General features: G+C 44.2%; 1 protein-coding gene across 2 annotated transcripts in view; it reads right to left on the bottom strand.

Annotated features, from left to right (window-relative positions):
• LOC126457513 (myosin heavy chain, fast skeletal muscle) overlaps positions 1-24,241 on the bottom strand; it is a 313,877-nt gene that overhangs the window by 50,593 nt on the left and 239,043 nt on the right. For both annotated transcript variants that reach the window (XM_050093850.1, XM_050093851.1), the window contains one exon: positions 2,496-2,727. In XM_050093850.1, the coding sequence (XP_049949807.1) occupies positions 2,496-2,727 (232 nt within the window). The remainder of the gene's footprint in view (positions 1-2,495; positions 2,728-24,241) is intronic.

The raw sequence follows: 24,241 nt of genomic DNA, 5'->3' as shown, positions 1-24,241 counted from the left end.
GAATTCCTAAGGGACCAAACTGCTGAGGTCATCGGTCGCTAGACTTACACACTACTTAAACTAACTTATGGTAAGAACAATACACACACCCGTGCCTGAGGGAGGACTCGAACCTCCGGCGGGAAGGGCCCCGCAATCCGAACTTGGCGCCTCAGGCCGCGCTGCCACTCCGCGCGGCCCATCCTGGTTACAGTCCATGGTAAGTTGAACGAATGTGTCTAAGTCATGGTACGAAAAGCACCGCCTACACATCACAGAACCACTAATGGCATGACCTGTATCCTCCAAATACTGCAATTCCAATGCGTTATCCGGCCATCGGTGCAACCGCACCTTGGATCATTTGAAAAGAAACAAACTGGAGATTAATCGGTTCAGACCACAGCTGCTGCCCAGTTTCCGTTTTGTTCGACCGGCTGAAGACGTGCAGCGCTATGAACCCCTGTGAGCAGTGGTCTATTGCCAGTTACGAGACTCCCCCCTGTGTGCCGTTCTCTTCGCAGTATTCGCTCGGAAACTGGTTGGCGTGCACTTACATTCACTGGAAATAACAATTCATGTCGGGATTGGAAGAGAGTGGCATTGACAATGCATCTTCTTTCAGCCACTGTTGTTACGCCCTGTTAGCTGGGAGCGACTGGTACATCATTTCTTGTGGACACGTTGTAACCTCCCAACAAAAAAATTCCGTAACCTACCAATAATACAATGCGACTAATTTCTCATTAAAATTGTGACTCACTTATAACCTTTCAATAATTGACTGTGAACTTAAACTGGTAAATTCTGGACGTCAGCAGTGCTGCGTCATGGCCCTGAAAGATCATACTGAATAGATTGAAATTCTTACCTCAATAAGGTCGCCAGATAACGCGTATGTATCTGCTCCTATAAGAAATTTTTCTGGCACAGCCCTGTGCAATGCTGGCCGATAGATCTGTCATGTATAAAAAGAAACAACTGATTTTTCTTTACAATAATCGGGATGACCATGGATTAGAGAAATTAGTAAGTTCTTTAAATTGAGATGAATGATTATCAAAAGTTTATTTTTTATAAGAAAGATTATTATTAAGAGATTTTTTAAAAACATTTACATGGGGCTTGACATAACAATAGTACCTATGCGCGAGGCTGCTTTTACCTTATACTACAACGCTCAGGCTCAGCCATCGCTCCCCACGACTGGCCCAGCCAACACGATACACCAGACTGATCGCTAGCAACAACATACTCCTGCTGCTGACAACACTGCTCTCTGGTCTGAGATTCTCTTATACCTCACATATCGCAGGCAGCTCATGAGCAATCCATCGAAATTACATCTGCTCGAGTGCACTAGCAACAAATTCCTTAACCATGGACCTCTTACAACGTAGGATCCTCCCTGCTGATACCCACCAAATCAGACAACTTCATCCACAGTTTCGTAATAGGCACGTCCTAAAACCATCGCTCCTTTCCACCATTTTGCCACGTCTCCGCTTCGGCCCATTCTACTGTGTTGATTCTATACTTTGCACCACTTGCCTGCCATTCCTTGTGTCAGCGACTGAGGGTCACAAGACCGCCTGGTACCAGGTCTACACCATCTGCAGCGTTCCAAAGCGACCAGTGTGCTCTTTTGAGGAAGTGACCAGTATCTTGTTTAGTGAGTTTATTTTAACCCTGATTTGTGGGCGAAAGCGGGGCAGGTCGCCCTTAAAAAGACAGTGTGAGGGAGGCAAAATTTTGAGGAAAATTTTCGGAGCAAAAAGGGATGACATTAGCAGAGAGTGGCGAAAACTGCACAACGAAGAGGTTCACGAACGCTATTCAAGCCCTGACTTAATCAGTATTATTAAATCACGTAGGCTGCGATGGGCGGGTCACGTAGCTCTCGAATGGATGAGGGCAGAGCAGCGCGCAGAGTACTAGTAGGGCACCTAGAAGGAAAACGTCCTGTGGGGAAACCGAGGCGTAGATGGGAGGACAATGTGAAGGCTGATTTGAGGAGCCTAGGTATTCAAGGTGAATGGAAGGAAATAGCCCAAGAGAGGGACAGATGGCGAAAATACGTTGCTGCGGTAATGGACTCTCGAGTCCGGTATGACCAGTGAGTAAGTAAGAGGGAGGCAGAAGTGCTGAGAATTGATACCGCCCGCCTACAAACGTTCTCTTGTTAACCGTGTGTGTAATATGTTGCATAATTACCGCACGTGGCTAGGAGGGCTTATATTATGACCACCAGCAATCTCGAGATTTCGTCCGACACTACGGCGTGTCTCAGGACGAGTCGAATGAACGTCTCACAGAATTTTTGACGTGCTACGGGTAACACATGCTCTGCTCTTACTCACCGCAAGTGCGCGAGAATCTTCGTGTGTCGCTTCCTGTCACCAGGGCCGTATGAAGGCTGGCAGAACCGCTGTGTAATACCCACACGTGCGCGTGCACGCGACACACACACACACACACACACACACACACACACACACACACAGAGTGGTGCTCACCAGCCTGTCCTCCTGCTCCGACCTGCGCATGCGGTCGTCCAGGATGGCGATGGCTGAGGCGAGCGAGTCGAGCGCCGCGTCGGTGGAGACGGCGCGCTTGCCCAGGTTGGCCAGCGACTTCTTGAGCTGCTCGCCCAGCTGCCGCTCGCGGTACTCGTGCCGCTCCAGCTTGTCCCCCGTGTCGTGCATCACGCGCACCAGCGACACGATCGCGTCGCGCACGTAGTCCAACCTGCGGAAGACGACGGCGGTCACTCGACTACTATCTTTTGCGTAAGATTTTTATTCCTTCTCCAACAGAAATGTCCATTATGTGAAGGTTCTTTGTGGTCTAGTTCAGAGTCTGTGCAGTATAAATGTTCCCAGAATGAGATTTTCACTCTGCAGCGGGGTGTGCGCTGATATGAAACTTTCCTGGCAGATTAAAACATTGTGCCGGACCGAGACTCGAAGTCGGGACCTTTGCCTTTCGCGGGCAAGTGCTCTACCATCTGAGCTACCCAAGCACGACTCACGAAGTTAGAAAAGTAGGAAACGAGGCACTGGCGGAAGTAAAGCTGTCAGGACGGCGCGTGAGTCGTGCTTGGGTAGCTCAGATGGCGCCAGCACGGTAGCTCAGCGTGTTCGGTCAGAGAGCTGGATGGCCTCTGTAATAAAATAACTGAGTGGAAAGATCAACAAACGAACTTAAACGGATGTCATGTGACATCCGCAATGATCAAACCCAACGATCAACAACGAACAAAAATGCAAAAAAAAGATGGTAGAGCGCTAGCCCGCGAAAGGCAAAGGTCCCGAGTTCGAGTCTCGGTCTGGCACACTGTTTTAATCTGCCAGGAAAGTTTCAGTATAAATGTATTTATTATTTCTTTTCTTCATGACTGATGAGTCATAAGTGAAGTTCTTGATTCTGATACTAAAAGTGATGTTAAAATAAAAAAAAAAAACATTGAAATTTATTCTATCTCTAAGAATAGGTCCTAAATGACAAAACCATTTTAAATATTCACCGTAACCTGTCATAATCTTTATACGGGATGACCTTCATTGCGTCGTGTATTATCTTACGCCAGCCAGTGTGGCCGAGCGGTTATAGGCGCTTCAGGCTGGAACAGCGCGTCCGCTACGATCGCAGGTTCGAATCCTGCTTCGGGCATGGATGTGTGTGATGTCCTTAGGTTAGTTAGGTTTAAGTAGTTCTAAGTTCTAGGGGACTGATGACCTCAGATGTTAAGTCCCATAGTGCTCAGAGCCATTTGAACCATTTTTATTATCTTACGTTACCTGCAGTCATTTTCGAATGCAGTTGTGTGGGTGATAAGTGCGTCAGATTTAAATACTATTTAGCGCTACGTCCTTAAAGTTGTAAATAGTTTTTAAATACAACAAACTTAGAACGGAAACAACTGCATTCGAAAATGGCCACATGACGGAACTATCCAGTAATATAAGGTAATACACGATGCAGTTAAGGTCATCTTGTATGAAGAATGTGATAGCCTACGGTGAATAGTTGAAATGGTTCCATCATGCAGGAATTACGTTAAGCTGTGGATCCACACGTGAAGAAACTAAGAAAAGCACTTAAACGTATCAGACAACTATTTGTGCCCTGATAATCAGACACACATGTAATTCACATCGCACACATTCATACTTCTACAAAGTTGGAGACAACTGAACTATTTTTTCGATACATTCATTGCTTTAGAAGTCTAACAATGTCGCTGGAAATACTATATTACTATGAATTACAATTCCTTCGCAAATGATAAAGGCACACCGAAAGAAATGAAAGGTTCAGTTACATTAAAGGGATCATATACAAAACTCTGAATAACAAGGTGAGGAAATGAACCTTAATAAAGTCCTACAAAATAGTACCAGTCGCGTCTATACTTTTCGACATTGAGACCTAGCCAATAGCAGCTAGAAATTATCGGAAATAGAAGCTGCGGAAACATGGTTTTTGAGAAGGGTAGTATCAGATATGATAAGGGATACAATAATTAGAGAAGACTTAGCACTTACAACCATAACTGAACAGAACAAGGGCTATAGATACAATGCAGAGACCACGTCACAAAAATGAATGAAAATAGAATGCCCAAAACAATAACGAATTATTGGCCATAGGGAAGACATCAATAGGCAGATTAGGAAAGAGGCGGAGAAATAAACTGAAGCTAATCACATACAGTAAGAGGACGTAACATGCAAATGCCTAACACTTACAGCAAGAAGAATAAGAATAAGAAGTTATAATTTTCGTGTCAGTAAACTCTCAAGTTGTTGACAATATTTGCATTTCTACACATCGTAAACTCGAACTCAGTTGATGGCTAAGAATAAAGGGATCATTACCGTTATCAACAAGTTCTGTGAGTGAATCAAATAAGTTAATTTCTAGGTTGGACACACGGCGCATTCCGTCGACATTTATAAAGTCGTGCAGCATGTTCAGCACAATATATTAACAAGGTAAGTGAGGGTAAAAACTCAGACGAAGTTATGAAATTCTATAACTATGCATCGGAGAGCACTTCATACTAAAGTATAAGGGGCGAGCAAAAAGTTTACGTTAAAAGGCCACACTACCTCCTTGCCTACCTGTCGGTGCTTATATACCAGCGTTGCATATACGCTGAAGCAAAGTCTTTAACGGAAAAATTTTGATTACCCCTTAGGTAATATTCCTGACGAACACAAGAAACATTGTCGACGGAGTTAGTGTTCACCCAGTTTACATTATTAACCTAGATCACCAGTTCAAGTACGAAACAAAAATTCTGAGGAACAGTTTTGGATCATGAGGAGAAGAAAACAGTCTTGGTTGTGACGTTGAAAATAATGTTTATTTATTCATCAATGTCGCGCGTTTCGACCAATTCAAGGCATCTTCAGATTGACTGATAAATGTTGATAAGCAAGTTATGGATATCGATAATAAAAAATCGGCACAAATAAATTAGTCGAGGCGAATATACGCTCCCGTCATGTATTAAAATCAAAACACCCGATAATCTTGCCGGGACGCGTAATGTTTTGCTGATTAATCTTCGACGGCGAAATGCTGCGCATTGTTGTGGCACGGTGCAGTGTCGTCTGTAGGATGACCAAATAAGGAAATGTTTCAGGGAACCTGCTGGTTGGTGGAGACAGTGAGAAGACCGATTTGAACTTTTGAAATAAAAATGCCTTACACAGGGTGATTCAAAAGTAACTATTGACGTAATGTATACATAAAAAATGGTTCAAATGGCTCTGAGCACTATGGGACTTAACATCTGAGCTCATCAGTCCCCTAGAACTTGGAACTACTTAAACCTAACTAACCTAAGGACATCACACACATCCATGCCAGACTGAAGAGCCTAGAACCGCTCGTCCACAGTGGTCGGCCTAATATATGCATCAAAATGAGATTAAAATGTTAAGTAAAGTTTTGTCTGAAATTACTTTATTTCAGAGTTATGTAGTAGAGTAGGGAAAAGTGCAATACAAACACTAAATAAATTCTTTGCGGAAACAACAACGCGGAAGGATCCGCATTTGCCGCAGAATGTGTTCAAAAGGATGTCCACACAGACGAAGAACGCGACGTGTTCGACGTGTTACTGGTCTCGTAATGTAGCAGGCTCCGTTCACCTCACTGTGCACAGTTGCACAGCCATTTTCAATTTGCTGTTGTAGCTACGCTACTTCCTCATTGCAACACTATACGTTAGCTCCTTGAGACGATCCCAAAGACAGAAGCCCAAGTATTTAAGATCCGGAGATCTGGCTGGCCAAGCAATTTGTCCAGCATAACCTATCCGCTTATTTGGATAAACAATAGTGAGATACTCTCCTGCCTCCCGACGGAAATGCGCAGCGGAACCGTCTTGCATAAACCATAAGTTGTTTTGTGTATCGAGTGGGACATTATGAAGCAGACGAACCAGTTCATGTTCCAGAAACGGTCGATACACTCTGCCTCTCAGGCTCTGTAGAAGAACATGTGCGCAGAGTAACTAATTGTCTATTATACCACATCAAATGGTCACTGCAAAAGTATGTTGATATCCTAGTATTGTAGTTATGCGAGGGTTGACATGCGCCATCACGTACACGTTAAAAGCTTTCACGATAGCCACACGGGTAAACAGGCTCCTGTGCCTTCTTCAGGTGAAATGGGTGGAATCGCTGTCTCCAAAGCAGGCGCCATGCAGTTGATTGTGAAACCCCTACAGCGGAGTGGGTGCATATGGTTGGATCTTCATCTACGAATTACAGAACCCACTCCATTCAAATTAGGTTGACATAACAGTGGAGCAACATGAATGCTATATTCCCTTAAACGCCTGTCCACGCCAGTCAAAGTCTGATTGTTTGGTACTCTTCTGTTTGGAAAGGTTTCCATGTATCGTCGTCTTGGTACTTGTACACTGCCTTCTGTTGCGCCGCGAAGGAAGTGCATGTCAGCATATTCACCGTCTGAGTACCGTACACAACGACTGCAGTCTATAAACTACCGACAGAATGAATTTACGTAGTACCTCTGGTTCTGCTATAGCACAACAGCACGATAGATTACAACAGATAACACCGTAGTCAATACGTGCCATAAGGAACCAAACAGTACAGAGTGGTGTACTAAGCAACATCAGTCGACATGCTGACGAACGCGATACACCAGAAGCCTGTACTGGCCCAGGATGTGATGCCTATCACAAATGACGTAATGCAGCACAACTCGGAAATAAAGCAATTTCAAACAGAACTTTGTTTAACGTTTTACTCTTTTTTGGATGTGTACATTACACCCACTAAGTGTTACTTTTGATTCACTCGGCAAATTAAAATGGAAAGAAATTAACTAAACTAAAACGTAAAGTAAATGGAGTCAATGAAGATCTGTATATCACGTGTATGTCAGAAAAGATACAGATTATTAGAACATTTTCTGTTGAAAAGATATGTGTAGATGTCAGCCAGGGAAGGTAAGTAGAACAGCCATACGCCCTCTTTCGTCGTAGCGAGATAGGCAGGAGGACGGGCAATGCGACTCCAGACGTGGGGTAGCCGACGTGGATGGCGGAAGCATTGGGTCGCAAGAACGGGTGCGTTGGCGTCGTAGCACAAACTTTTTTCGCAGTTAATGCGGTGATGTGGACGTACCTGTGATCTGAGCATGAGTGAAGATGACTGGCTGTCTGGGATGAGGGCCGGAGGAGGGGCTACAAAATTCTGCCTCATCCGACTTAAATGCAGGCGATCTTGGCTAGGCGTACAGGGAAGGACTGAAACGTAGGCGTCTGAAATATCAAACGTAGACGTCCAGTAAAGGGACATACATAAACAACAATATCATTAAACCTGTGAACCAAACCGATTATAGAATCAATAGTATTCATACTATTTATCGTTTACATCTCAACAAAGTCTACAACTGCGTACGAGATCTATGTGGAAAGAGTGCTGGAATCTCGGATCAATAATAGCAAAATTAATCATATTTGAAGTCTGAATTATTGTGACTGAGCACCTGAGGGACTTATCCTCTTAGAATGAAAATAGAGGAAGATATTGCAAGCTATATTGGGTCTAAAATATCACAATAACATAAGACTGAATGACTCCAAATCAACGAAACGCATCTACAGCATCTTCGACTCGAATCCGATAAAAAGATTACCCTGATGCCTACGTGAACTTCAAAATAGCTCTAGAGGAAATAGACGTACAGGCAAAAGAAGCACAAAAGCGGAACAACTTTAGAACAGCAGTAGTAACATTTGGGACTTTTCGGCGCCAGAACCGACCAAGAAATGAGTATTTTGGTATACTCAATAAATTAATAAAAAAACATCTAGCTTAAGAGAGAGCGTAATAACTGGGAACTGTCATGTTGGTATCAACAGCCACTATTCCGTCAATCGACCTACATCACTGTTTAAATACAATATTTGAACTAACTTCCCTACTACTAAATTCTCAGGTGAAATACTTTTTAGAAAGACATAACTATGCCTCACTGACTGTTCTAAAATTGGTTTCTGCTTATTTTTAACAGTAACTGATAGTTTCTATACTTTTGTGCTTGTTGATAGGTATGCACTCTAAGCGTTTGAAAATGACGCAAATTAAGATACTGTAACTCAGTTGGTAATATTGCCGTACGGTAAAATTGTAACTTCGTAAAGACAGCAGGCATTAAACGTTAAACTAAGATGAAGTGTATGACGTGGATGGATATGGCAATGATTGGCCTTTCAGAACAACTGCTCGAAGAAGGAAGGAATAATACCATCCAAATTCTGTACGTCAGGAAAGTTTAACATTTGAATGTACTTTGCTTGTGAGAAGACGGTGTTATGCCTCGTATAAGAAATTTCTAGTTGCACATGTCAGAATTTGAGAACGGCAGGATCATGACCCGCGTCTGTGAAAACTGCTTCTCACTTTGGCCGGAATCCTTCGTTTGTCACAGGAGGATCAGACTCAGCGCCATGCAAGAGTTATATGGCCCCGCGTTACTAGCGCCCAGGAGGACAGAATACTGTTCGCTCGGCTGTGAAATGTCGTACAGGCACGCCACATACCTGAGTCAATGAAGTTTTGTTTTCAGCAAGAATGATTTCAATACCGACAGTGTAGCGACGTCTGGGCTGGTAGCGCGCCGACCATAGTTGCGGTTCCCTTGACGTGGCAGGAGAGAGTAATGTATGGACAGTTATAAACCCAACAACGCAGGACACAGGAGTGGCGCCACGTCGTCTTTTCAGACGGTTCTGCATACATAGTCATGTTAGGCGCATCCTTGTGTGGAGGCTCTGAGGAGAATGAAAGTTGCCAAATTGAATTCGTGATCGTCTTACAGGCCCATGAGCTGGTGTGATGGTATGGGGTGCCACTGCGTGTACAACACGATCACCCCCGGTTCGCATAGCCTGTAGTTTGGACAGTAGATGCTACATTTATGACGTGTTAAGGCTGGTGGCTGCGCATTATCTTTGAAGTCGCTGTGACGTTACCTTTCTACAAGATAACTCGAGACTTCATGTTGCCTGTGCTGTTCTGACCTACCTCAAAGCAAGGTCGTTCAACTGTTGCCCTTGTCAGCACATTCACCAGAACTCTCACCACTGTTTTCCTTTGTGCTTGCGAAGGTTAACTCTCGTCACCACATAAACCATAGTCAGATGCGTCTTTGCTAGGGCTTACCGCAAAAGCAACTGTAACCAGTTACAAACACGGGGTGATCAGTTGGTGATGTTAGGAAAGTTAAACACTGTATACAAGAAATTACGCAAATTCATTGCTTTTTAACGGTACATACGTGTGTAGGAGAGTCTGCCGTTTGTGTCACAGCCCATTAGCACTCAACGTGTCCGCGATTGAGAATGCGGTATGTATCATACGTCGCGTCTATGTTGCGCCATGTGGTCCCTCAGCTTTTTTTGGAGTGATTTGCTGAAAGGCAGCTGTAATCTGCCTCCGTAGGTCGACTTGATTCTGTGGTTTTTGTACAAACATTGTTGACTTGACATATGCTCACCCAAAAAATCTGTAGGCGTTAGGTCGGGGCTATTAGGAGGCCATGGGATAGATCCAACACGGCTGCGCCAACGATCGTTGAGTATCTGGTTTAATCGTTCCGGCGCTATGACACCCCAATGTGGTGCAGCGCCGTCCTGTTGACAATGGTGCCTAGTACCCCATCTAGTAATTATTGGACCACATACTGCTCGATTATATCAAGGTAAGTGACGACACGAACAGTCTCCTCCGCAAAAAGGAATGGGCCGATAACATTGTAACGACGTCTGAGAGCTGTCTGGGTCCCCTCTACACACGAAAACTTCGGATGCCCTAAGACACATTTAACATGAGCGCGTTGTTGTACAGTAACGACTACTTTCACTTAACTACCGAGACACGCTGAACGTACTAACGTATGCCACCTACGAACATTAATTTAATAAATATAGCATTATACTTTTTGTGACACCTCAAACGGAACACCCTGTAGTTCGCATTTTTGGTTTGAGTGATTGATTAAAATGAAGACGACAGTTAGATTTCACACTGAAATATGTTTCAAAAGTTCTACGTTTTAATCTGGCGATTGCAGTAGCTGAACGACGTTATAAATAAAGTAATATATGAAGCGATCTAGACGGTTTCATTTACAAAATAACCACAATGGTCGTAGACTCCTTCAGGAAATTTGTTTCCTTTATCCATTTTCACGTACTGGAAACAGAAATTAAGTCGCCCACTTTATTCCATCTCTGCTTCATAATACTTCTTCTGCTACCTACCAGAACAAGATGAAAGAAACATTATATTTAAGAATAAATTTATATCTGATGCTGATCAGTCGATAGTGGTTGGGAACATTCTACTTAGACTGGGCAGAAAAAGAACTTGTTCCGAAGTACGAGTAATAGCAATTAGCTTTAGTTTAATCATAAACTGTTCATTCTTCCCTCTTTAGCGATGTGTCCGCAATTTGTCGTAATTTACCTGCCAGGCACGAAGCTGCTGCGCCGTGGGCAGTTCGGTGCCTAATGGCGCAACGCTGGAGGTACAGCGGCGGCTGCAGCCGTTTCTAATTACCGGCGACCGTCCCAATTGGACGCAAAGTGCTGCCGGCGGTCGTTAGCCTGATGGCTCTCCCGGGTGTTCGCGACTCTACGAAGCGTTTCCGCGTGGGGCGGTGTTTCGCGCTCGGCTCACGATCAGAGAAGGCTGCGACTCAAGCGTTCTATAGGTTGTGGAACATTATTTTCGTTCCGGTGTTCAAAAATAAACAACTCACTAATATTACTCTCAAATAATCTGTTACAATGCTTTTACTATAGCGGAGCGGGTGTCAACATTATTCGTCCCACTCTAATAATGTAGTGTTGGCAGAAGAGCCAACACTGTTTTTCTAGAGGAGGCCGAAATGCACGCGTTTAATTACACGCTGACTGGCGTGAGGTCTGGAACAGGACAATATCTTGAGAATTGTAAGTAAAGTACGTAGATGATGTAATACTTAACTTTAATCCACAATTGTAGAACATCTCTCGTGACTTGCTTCATAATATTAATTATCAATTGAATACGGCGCCTTGCTAGGTCGTAGCAAATGTAGCTGAAGGCTATGCTAACTATCGTCTCGGCAAATGAGAGCGTATTTGTCGGTGAACCATTGCTATGAACGTCGGCTGTACAACTGGGGCGAGTGCCAGGACGTCTCTCTAGACCTGCCGTGTGGTGGCGGTCGGTCTGCAATTACTGACAGTGGCGACACGCGGGTCCGGCGTATACTAATGGACCGCGGCCGATTTAAAGGCTACCACCTAGCAAGTGTGGTGTCTGGCGGTGACACCACAAATAACATTTTGTGTGTTATAATGACAGAGGGAAAGAGAATGTATCAAGAACAATACAAAGGGACTGAAGGCAATGTCGTAGAAAGGGAAGAGGAAGTAAATGAAGATAAGCTGGGAGATATGATAGTGCAGGAAGAATTTGACAGGACACTCAAAGACAAAAGTCGAAACAAGGGCCTTGGAGTACATGACATTCCATCAGAATTATCGAGATCCTTGGGAGAGCTAGCAACAACAAAATTGTTCCATCTGATGTGCAACACGTGTGAAACACGCGAGACACCCTCAGATATCAAAAAGAAAGTAAAAACTCCAGTTCCAAAGAAGGCAGCTGCTGACAGGTGAGAATGTTACTCAAATATCAGTTTAATATGTTAATATTGGAAAATACTGACACCCATTATCTATAGAAAACTGGTAGAGACCGACCGCGGGGAAGATTAATTTGGGTTCCAGAAACATAGGAAGACTTCAAGCAAAACTAACTCGGCGACTTAGAAGATAGGTTAAAGAAATGCAAACCTATGTTTACAGCATTTGTTGATCTAGAGAAAGCTGTTGACATTGTTGACCGGAATACACTAAATTTGTGAAGGTAGCTGGGATAAAGTACAAGAAGCGAAAGGTTGTTTAGGACTTGGCAGAAATCAAGACAGCAATAATAGTCGAAGGACACGAAAAGGAAGCAATGGTTGAGAAGGGAGTGAGACAGGGTCGTAGCCTGTCCGCGATGTTATTGGCTCTGAGCACTATGAGACTTAGCATCTGAGGTCATCAGTCCTCTAGAACTTAGAACTACTTAAACCTAACTAACCTAAGGACATCACACACATCCATGGCCGAAGCAGGATTCGAACCTGCGACCGTAGCGATCGCGTTGTTACAAACTGAAGGGCCTAAAACTGCTCGGCCACTAAGCCCAGCGCGATGTTATTCAATCTGTATACTGAGCAAGCAATAAATAAGATCAATAAAAATATAAAAAGGGAATTAACGTTCAGGGGGAAGAAATGAAACTTTGAGATTTCCCGATGACGCTGCAATTCTGTCAGAGACGGCAAAGGACCTGGAGGAGCAATTGAACGGAATGTTCAGTGTCTCGAAGAGGCTATAAGTTGAACATCAATAAAAGTAAAACAAGACTAATGGGATGCGTTCGAAGAAAAACAGTGATGCTGAGGGACTTAGATTGAAAAATGAGACACTAAACGTAGTAAATGAATTTTACAAAATAAGTTACGATTTTCAAAGAAGAGAGGATGTTAAATTCAGTATGTCTCTGGCAAGGAAAGCAATTCTGAAAATAACGAAGTTGTTAAGAATACAAATCTAGGAGTTAGGAAGTCTTTTCTGAAGGTATTTGTTTGGACTGTAGCCTCGTACAGTAGTGAAAGTTACGCAATAAGCAGTTCAGAAAAGAAGAGATTAGGAACTTTTGAAATGTGGTGCTGCAAAAGAATGCTGAAGATTAGGTGGATAGATCGAGTAACTAATGAGAATGAACTGCGTTAAGCTGGAGAAAAAATAACGATGCAACTTGATTAAAAGAAGTGATTAAGAGGAGACATACTGAGGTATGAAGGAATCGTCAATTTGCTAATGGAGGGAAGTGTGTGACGGTAAAACTGCAGAGGGAGTCGAAGAAATGGAAACAATAAGCAGGTTCAATAGTTATTCGGATACAAAGAGGCTTCACATAGAAGATCACAACAACAACAGCGTTGAAAATCGGGTATTTCAGGATAATTTGTGTCTACCCTACCCACTGCGTAACAGGAGTTTCTTTCAGGACAAGTCTCTTTTTTCTATGCGAAATATTTTAATATCTGAAAGGGTCCTCTACAGTTCATGTTCTTAAATCACTTTATTGTTCCCGTTGGAAAAATGTGAGTTGATGCGGATGAGTAGGAAGATCAAACCTGTAATGTTCGGTTACAGTATTGCTAGTGTCCTGCTCGACACAGTCACGTCGTTTAAATATCTGGGCGTCACGTTGCAGAGCGACATGAGGTGGAACGAGCATGTGACAACTGTGATCGGGAAGAAGAATGGTCGACTTCCGTTTATTGGGAGAATTTTAGGAGAGTGGTTCATCTGTAAAGGAGACTGCATGTGGGACTCGGGTGCGACCTGTTATTGAGTACTGCTCTAGTGTTTGGGATCTGTATCAGGTTGTATTGAAGGAAGACAACGAATCAATTCAGAGGTGGGCTGTTAGATTTGTTACCCGTAGATTCGAACAACACGTAAGTGTTGCGGAGATACTTCGGGCACTCATATGGGAGTCGCTGGGGGAGGGGGGGAGGGGGGGGAGGGGGGGAGAGAGGGGGGAAGACGACGTTCTTCTCGAGAAACACTATTGAGAAAATTTAAAGAAACAGCATTTGAAGCTGAATGCCGAACGATTCTGCTGCCGCCAACATATTGAGCGTAAGGACCGCGAAGATAAGATACAAGAAATTAGGGCACATACGGAGGCATATAGATAGTCGTTTTTCCCTGGCTCTATTTGCGAGTGGAACAGGAAAGGAAATGACTAGTAGTGGTACAGGGTACGCCACGCACCGTACGGTGGCTTGCGGAGTATATAATATACACTCCTGGAAATGGAAAAAAGAACACATTGACACCGGTGTGTCAGACCCACCATACTTGCTCCGGACACTGCGAGAGGGCTGTACAAGCAATGATCACACGCACGGCACAGCGGACACACCAGGAACCGCGGTGTTGGCCGTCGAATGGCGCTAGCTGCGCAGCATTTGTGCACCGCCGCCGTCAGTGTCAGCCAGTTTGCCGTGGCATACGGAGCTCCATCGCAGTCTTTAACACTGGTAGCATGCCGCGACAGCGTGGACGTGAACCGTATGTGCAGTTGACGGACTTTGAGCGAGGGCGTATAGTGGGCATGCGGGAGGCCGGGTGGACGTACCGCCGAATTGCTCAACACGTGGGGCGTGAGGTCTCCACAGTACATCGATGTTGTCGCCAGTGGTCGGCGGAAGGTGCACGTGCCCGTCGACCTGGGACCGGGCCGCAGCGACGCACGGATGCACGCCAAGACCGTAGGATCCTACGCAGTGCCGTAGGGGACCGCACCGCCACTTCCCAGCAAATTAGGGACACTGTTGCTCCTGGGGTATCGGCGAGGACCATTCGCAACCGTCTCCATGAAGCTGGGCTACGGTTCCGCACACCGTTAGGCCGTCTTCCGCTCACGCCCCAACATCGTGCAGCCCGCCTCCAGTGGTGTCGCGACAGGCGTGAATGGAGGGACGAATGGAGACGTGTCGTCTTCAGCGATGAGAGTCGCTTCTGCCTTGGTGCCAATGATGGTCGTATGCGTGTTTGGCGCCGTGCAGGTGAGCGCCACAATCAGGACTGCGTACGACCGAGGCACACAGGGCCAACACCCGGCTCATGGTGTGGGGAGCGATCTCCTACACTGGCCGTACACCACTGGTGATCGTCGAGGGGACACTGAATAGTGCACGGTACATCCAAACCGTCATCGAACCCATCGTTCTACCATTCCTAGACCGGCAAGGGAACTTGCTGTTCCAACAGGACAATGCACGTCCGCATGCATCCCGTGCCACCCAACGTGCTCTAGAAGGTGTAAGTCAACTACCCTGGCCAGCAAGATCTCCGGATCTGTCCCCCAATGAGCATGTTTGGGACTGGATGAAGCGTCGTCTCACGCGGTCTGCACGTCCAGCACGAACGCTGGTCCAACTGAGGCGCCAGGTGGAAATGGCATGGCAAGCCGTTCCACAGGACTACATCCAGCATCTCTACGATCGTCTCCATGGGAGAATAGCAGCCTGCATTGCTGCGAAAGGTGGATATACACTGTACTAGTGCCGACATTGTGCATGCTCTGTTGCCTGTGTCTATGTGCCTGTGGTTCTGTCAGTGTGATCATGTGATGTATCTGACCCCAGGAATGTGTCAATAAAGTTTCCCCTTCCTGGGACAATGAATTCACGGTGTTCTTATTTCAATTTCCAGGAGTGTATATTATGTTGATGTAGATGTAAATATAGATGGAGATGTAGAAAATCGCAGTCATTGACTCGTTAGAAAGGGCTGCCTTTGTTTTTATACCTACCACTAAGTATGACTGAACATTTCCCGTGCTTTGGAGCGACGCTCTCATTCGGGAAGCGAATATTCCTTACTATTTTGTTTAAACTTTACGCTACTGGGTCATGATGCAAGCAAATAAAAAATTTTGGGAGGGTGAGGGATATGTCATCACTGTGATTTGATGCGGTCTACCATGATTTTCTATCCTGCGCCAATCTCTTCATTTCATTTTAGCACTTACATTCAGTCCATTCAGTTATATGTTCTATGTACTGTATTGCCAATCTCTGTCTTGCCTTACAATCTTTGCTCCCTACGTCTCCGTCTAGTTCCATGGAGGTTATTTATTAACGTCTTAACACATGTCCTATCATCTTGTCCCTTCTATTAATGTTTGCGACACATCCCTTTCGTCTTCAAATCGGCGGAGAACCTCCTCACACTCATCATGTCAGTCCACTTAAATTTCAGTATTCCTCTGTTACTACTACATCTCAGACGCTTCGATTGTTTTTATTTTCCGGCTTTCTCACAGCCCATTATTCAATTCCAGCCGGCCGAAGTGGCCGTGCGGTTAAAGGCACTGCAGTCTGGAACCGCAAGACGGCTACGGTCGCAGGTTCGAATCCTGCCTCGGGCATGGATGTTTGTGATGTCCTTAGGTTAGTTAGGTTTAACTAGTTCTAAGTTCTAGGGGACTAATGACCTCAGCAGTTGAGTCCCATAGTGCTCAGAACCATTTTGAACCATTTCAATTCCATACAAATCTGTGACCTAGATGTACATACAAATTTACGTCTATGTTTGAAGCTAGTAAGACTTCTTTTAGCCAGGAATGCCCTCTTTGCTAATGGTAGACTGCTTGTCATATCCTCCTTGCCTTGTCCATAATGCAGACAACTTTCTTCACTTCTTCTAATAAGATGTCAGTAATTTTAATGAGAAGTTCGTCACTAATTCCATTCTCGCTACTCCTCAATTCATTCACCTTTTTTTAGTTTACTCTCAGTCTATGTTCTGTACTCAGTAGAATGTCCACTCCGTTCAGCAGATCCTATAATTCTTACTCTGGTTCGCAGAGAATAGCAGTGCATTAATTTACCAGAAAAAGATGATTATTTTCATGCAGCAACTGATTTAGAACAATGGAGCCTCTTCTTGTTGACAGCTCTTTGTAGGGAAACAGTCTAAGAAAGTGCTTTTCAAAGTTTGAGCGAGGCTGTGAACATTTTCTTAGCGATTCACAGCAGGACAGCGCAGTAATACGAACGTGGTGTCGTTATCAAGGCCACGATTTATTCTTGTACGGTTCGTCATGCTCCTGAAAAAAAGTGTCAGTGTATTTGTAAAGGTCACATTAGTGTAGTCAAATATAAACCATAGGTAACCGCAACCACCGTAAAGCTGTGTGTACCTCTAGTCAAAACTGCACCCTGCGCAGACTCCATACCAGCACCACCCATTATACGGTCACTTGGACAAGGAGACGGCCATCCTAGGCTGAAATCAGATTTGCGCGCTCCAATATCCGCAACAGCTAAGCCCGACCGTCTTGTAACAACTGGTTCCGCTTACACATTCCCTGGACGAGTCCAAATATTGGAGTATCACAGACCCATTTCCCAGTGGCCACATCTTCTACTTGTTCGGACTCACATGAAGATGATTTCGCGCCGACGATCTAGATTTCCATTTACTTTCACATTTCCACTTCGTCTGGCTGCTCAATACGTGCCCATCTTGGCGCAACAATGATCTTTTCGGTCACTGGAGACTGCTGCTTCACTGTTCCCATTTTAATCGCTTAATACTAAAACATTGTCCTACAGGTCCTTCTTTCAGGATGCTGCAATTTTCAAGTAAGTAAGTGTAGAAAGAAAACAGTTACAACTTGTAGCTACTTCTCGTGCTTCATAACAGCGTAAAAATATTTTGGGGCACTAAAGTGATGGTGTACCACCACGCTGCCCAGCGTCACCCTTCAGCATTATAGTGACGCTACTCCCCCCCCCCCCCCCTACCCCCCCTCCCCTCGCAACGTCTACTCAAGTAATGAACTGTTCGATACCATCTGAATTTTAGCCAGACTCGAGTTGACTTTATTACGTGAATTATTTATTTCTCATCTATGAACGGTTATAAACTTTTCTGTCAAACACAACTTTACCGTAAATATATTTGCCACTTGTATTTTGATATCACACCATGAAAATTAGTAGATACAATTCTAAAAGTATATAATATGAAAAGAAGTCTATCTTAACTACAACAATTTGTAATTTTCAGTGTTAACTGTAAACAAAATATCTGTTTCCATTTATAATTTCGTTAATTTTGCCATCGATAACGAAACTGATATAATGAAATGAGAGGAAGCTTCTATTTTTAATACGTTTGTTATTAACCATTCGGTCTGTAAATCTTTACATAGGCCGGCCGAAGTGGCCGAGTGGTTCTAGGCGCTGTAGTCAGGAACCGCGCGACCGCTACGGTCGCGGGTTCGAATCCTGCCTCGGGCATGGATGTGTGTTATGTCCTTAGGTTAGTTAGATTTAAGTAGTTCTAAGTTCTAGGGGACTGATGACCACAGCAGTTAAGTCCCATAGTGCTCAGTGCCATTTGAACCACTTGAACCAATCTTCACATAAATAATTATTTTCAGAAAACAATTTATAAATCAAAACCGACAAATAATGAAAGCCACCTTAATGTGAAATTTATTTTCGGTTCTAGAAGATTCTGGAACCTGAATGTATAATACACTCGTATACACAATTTTATACGGCAAGTGCGTCAGAGTGGGATTAGAATTTTAGAATTTTGTTCACGTTGCTCTCAGCTTATGATCGGAAGGTTTTTCGGTGAAAGTCTTTGTGTTGTATGACTAAGGTACCTGTTGTTTCCGAAAAATATTTATACAGTATTTGTGAGAATATGGGTGCTCAATTGAGAAGATAAAAAAGGAAACAGCTGTGGTAAACTGAAATTCTGAGTGAACGTAAAGCAACCGCCTCAGCTGCTGTAATGTTACACTTGGGTGGACAAGCCCCAGTCAACACACGACAAGCTTCCCTCCTAACCTCTTCCGCAGCCTCTGAAGGTGGTTTATAAATAGCCTGTTCAATAGAACTAACAAAATCAACGACTGGCAAACTCTTAGGCCACGGTGCGAAATTCAAACCTTTCCCCAGCACAGACAAAGCTGCGTCGTCAGACGATTTCTCCGTGAGATTGATCACAGAACGTCGAGAATTAAAATTATTGTAATTCCCAGTCCAAGAGGCACCGTCCACCTAACTTCCAAGAAAATTCAGAAACATTAGACGCTATCATTAAATGAAGCTGAAATAATTCCTTAGAAACAAAATCTAATTGACGGCGAGTATAGTGGGTCCTTTCACGAACAAGAGCTAAACCAGCACGTTGCTTGATGCGATTGGCGGCAGGAGAATTAATATGATGCACAACCTTAGCTAACGTTGGAACCACACTATGATTTCGACACTTCAATAAAAACGATAATGCACATTCCAGCTTAACTCTACTGCTGCGAAGTTTATCCAACCTCCGCAAGCAACGATACATTTCCTCTCCGTAGAGGTAAACAATGTGAGACCTTAACTTTTCCCGGCGAATTGAATGTTCAAATAATTTACGGGTTTTTCTGCCGGGTGACGTTGTCGACCACCGCCGATATTTCGGCAGGAGCACTGTGGATGACCGGTGTATTGAACATAAGCGTCACACACGCTTACTACAGCCGAGCAAATCCGCTATTGCAGAACATTGCCTTGACACCGGTCATCCCATGGAATACAACACGGAGATTCTGGCTTGCACGTCCAGCTATTGGGATAGTGTCGTTAAGGAAGCTGTTGAAATCAAACTATCAAGCAACCTTATAAACAGAGCTGGTGGGTTTTGTCTAAATGCTGCTTGGAATTCGGCTCTATCTCTCATCAAAAAACAGAGGGACAGAATTAGGGCTACCTCACCTGTTGATTAATAGTCACTATCAATATTTCTGATGTTGGTTATCTTTGGTTGTGCGTTGACTTTGCGGTTACTTGTTCTGTATGTGGTATCTTTCTTGTTTCTCCTCTGTGATCCACGGTATTAAATTCCCTTGCACATTACTTCATCCTTGCAGTAGTGACTTGAGAATGGCAGGGTGTGCTCCTTCCGAAATATCGGCGGTGGTCGACGACGTTACCAGGCAGCAAACCCGTAAATTATTTGAACATTAAATTCGCCGGGAAAAGGTAAGGTCTCACATAGCTTACTTATTATTTCTTCACTGCCTAATTATTACATGTTTATCTCTTCTGCTCGTAGCGGTCATCAAATCGTGCGTAATTGGCATGCAGTCTGTACTCGGGGCCGCTTTTTCGTGCGCCACCTTATATTATTTCACTGCGACCAGCCACATAACGCTACAGTTGGCTAAACGAAAAGTTTTGCAGAATCACGAAAATTACAAGTGTGTGATAATTCTGTTATGAGTAAAAACTCAGTACCCGAGAGGGGGGGGGGGGGGGGAAGTACCTTCCATCTTCAGTCACCTATACTACTAATTTTCAATTTTTCATAGGCACGATATACCAAGTACAATGAACGGTGAATGAATAAAAATGAACTGTTCCCAAAAAAGAGCGATCATCAGTGAACTAGTGCCCAAGGATGAACGACTTTGCTCATCTGTAATCAAGACCGCTTGCACGCAGCGTAACATGGCCGTGGCGCGAGAATGAAGTGTTTGTTTGCTGTTGCTCTATATATAGGGTGTTCATTTTATCTAAAGACATTGAAATATCGCGAAAACTACTCATCGGATTAAAAAAAAAGGTTATAATTTATAATTCCAGTTTCTCTGTCTCGGAGGGGGACATCCAATGATACCACACTCGACCCGCCACCACACCTCGTGTGTGGGTGGCGGGGGACAACTTTGAAATCTTTAATGGGAACCCTGTTTTAATTTATTTAGTTTTTTGCAGATTACGATTCTACGGCAAAATTTACATGTTTTGTCTGAAGCATTATCTTCGTTTCGCCACAGATGGTGCTGCAATCGGATGAATAGAAATGGGTAGGCAATCATAATTTATGACATGCTACTCAATGGCCTCCTCTCTGCATTCTGCAAGGGTAGGACAGGCAAGTATTTCATAACTTCTCATAGGAAACCCCATTTGCAACATTGTATTCCTCCGACATGTCGGACAGGGGACTGACTACTGGACGCGCACTGTGACCGAGGCTCCAGGCGAACGCCACTCTACTCTTCCAATTAGAGAGAGTGTTCAAAAGTAGTACCACCAACTTAGTAATCTCCGTTTCAAATGACAGTACACAGGACAGAAGCATATCTGCGGGAATGTCAGCACAGGCGCTTCTGATACGGTCGACCATGTCATAACGGCCTGTTGGCAGTTGTCGGTACACCTTTTCTTTTAAATACCCCACAGAAAGAAATCCGGCGGCGTCAAATACGACGACATAGCGAACCAATTAATAGGGCCCCCTTTACCTATCCACTGACCAATGTAAATACGACCTAATACCTCTAGTATTTCAATCGCGTGACGCGCTTCGCGACCGTCATGCTGAAACAACATACTATGTCGAACGTCCACGGCAACATCCTGCAGCAGTACCGGTAGTTCCTGTTCCAAAGACGTTCGATATTTGCTTCCCTTCACTGTGCCGCCGATAAATACAGGGCAGTGAGTGTGTTCCCCACAATGCCACACCATACGTTAAACGACCAATGACGTTGTTTCTCAACTTACCGCAAGCAATGGGGTGTGTTTACACTCGAGTAATACATGTTATCCCGGTTAACGCTACCATGATATGTAAAAGTAGACTCATCGGAAAATAGTACCTCGGCGAAGAACGTGGAGGGTAGTTTGCATTTGTTAATGTGCACGTTGACAAAACACTACCCGGTGTTGGCAATCGGCGACGTGTTCTCGAAGCGCTGTCACGTGGTATGGATGATACTTATGACGATGCAGTATTGTGATTACGCTACCTGCGGACAAATCGGATTTGCGGTGTAATTGCCAGGCGCTTGGCCGTACGGAGTGGTGCACTGCCGCTAGTACACCTATTTTACTATATTCTCCAGTAACTCGTTTGCTTCGTTTCCTTTTGCTGGTCTGTGCGCTGCCATCAAACATAAAGGAGCTCACAACGTTGTAAAAGAACGAACGAGAGCGAGATTTTTCTGGAAAACAGCAGCCTCAACATTTCTTCTACATTCTCCGTAAATCAGGATAATTTCAGTTGTTTTTTCTGTGGTTACAATATTCATCATCCTCTTTCACGTCTGTTCTCCGGATGTTTAGAGCCAACATCTGTACTACGTCTGTACGGTACATGAGCTTCGGTCGCAGTGCACTGCCTGTTACAATACTTCATATTTCGCTACACGGCCACAGTGACGCGTTGAGTAGTCCCCTGTTCGATATGTGGGAGGAATACAACGTTGCGAATGGGATTTACAATTAGAAGCAATGAAATACAGGACTCTCCTACCCTCACACCATGGAGGTGATGTCCCACGTGCCATTGGATATTCAAGGGCCATTGAGTAAAATGTTGTAAATTACCATTGTGTACCCATTTCTATTCTTCCAATTACAGCACCATCTGTGGTGAAACGAAGAAAATGATTCAGACAAAACGTATGTGGATTTTGCCAAAGAATCTCAATCTGCAATAAAAAAGAGGGTTCCCATTGAAGAATTTACAGTTGCTCCCACCACCCACGCACAGGATGGGGTGGCGGATCGAAGTGTGGTATCGGTGGATGCCTCCTTCCGAGACAAGCAAATTGGAATTATAGCTCTTTTGATGCAATGTGTTGTTTTCGACATATTTCAATGTCTCCAGTTAAAATGATCACCCTGTATGTTCATGACTATTTTGCCAAGAAATAAATGTCACCTCAACACGGCGGATTGTATATCGAGTTTGGATAGATCAACGAACTGTGCTCAGGTCCCAGTATGGCAGACATTTAACCGGCTACGAACTTTCCAAATAACGCACACATCGCTATAGAGGAAAATGTTTATTCGGCGAAACCTTCCCAGGACGTCTTTTTTTCGTACACCTTTCTATCGCTTCTCCGTGAGAGGGGTATCACCGAAAGTGAAACGTTAAAGTTTCTGCTCCATTTTCCATTTGCGCTGAGTGCCTGAATTCCTACCTCCCCCAGAACGGTGACAGAAGTGCCCTCATTGCCAGGCACTCCGTTCACTGGGCCACGCTTTAACAGGCAAGCTCGTTGTGTCACAATCTGTCGAGTGTCATTTGAACAGTGTTTTCTCTTCGTGATACAGAAAACAACCGAGTAAGAGAGGCAAATAGCAGAATTTTGCACTGAGCGTACAAACACTTGTTTTAAAATGTGTGAAACAAGGTTGTACATCAATAAAAGATATGAAGACAGCAGATGGTTTCAGATAGACCAGATAATGGCAGTTCAGATTTCGAAAGTAGCTGTTAAACTATAAAAACATTCCCAGGGGCAGGTGGGAACCCCAGCCATAAATTATTGGTTACGAAATGCAATTGAAAACTAAAAGATTTGGAGAAATGAAAGAGTTGAAAGATGTGAGATCTGAATAAATTGAAAGAACCGTTGGTAGTGGACAGTTTCAAACAGAGCGTTAGACAAAGATTGAAGCAACGGAAAACACTAGGACACAAACGGAGGGCCTGAAGAGATGATGTGGAGAAGGAAACAGATGGAAAACAGGCAAAAAGATTAGGTGCAATGGGAATCCTTGGGCAGTTTAATTGCGAAAGAGAAAATATTAAGAAAAAGAATGGTTCAAATGGCTCTGAGCACAATGGGGCTTAACTTCTGAGGTCATCAGTCCTCTAGAACTTAGAACTACTTAAACCTAACTAACATTAGAACATCACACACGTCCATGCCCGAGGCAGGATTCGAACCTGCGACCGTAGCGGTCGCGCGGTTCCAGACTGTAGCGCCTAGAACCGCTCGGCCACCTCGGCCGGCTATTTTTAAAATGCAGCAAATTACGCAAACAAAAGGGCATATAGACGTTTAAAAATGAGAGCGACGGAAAGAAGAAAATGTCAAATCAGTAAAGGCTAGAGCAGAAATTCGAAGCTGTAGAAGCGTGCATGACTACGGAAAGGACAGGCGCGCCTGAAGGAAAAGAAGGGCAGGTGTATGAGTACCATGAACTCTTATGCGAAACCAGCACTAAGTATAGAAGTGAAGGCTGGGAGGAGCATACAGAAAAA

The sequence above is a fragment of the Schistocerca serialis genome, chromosome 2 (assembly GCF_023864345.2).
Source record: "Schistocerca serialis cubense isolate TAMUIC-IGC-003099 chromosome 2, iqSchSeri2.2, whole genome shotgun sequence".
Lineage (NCBI taxonomy): Eukaryota > Metazoa > Arthropoda > Insecta > Orthoptera > Acrididae > Schistocerca > Schistocerca serialis.
Note: the sequence above shows the minus strand (reverse complement) of the source record. Positions and strands in the feature narration are given on the sequence as shown.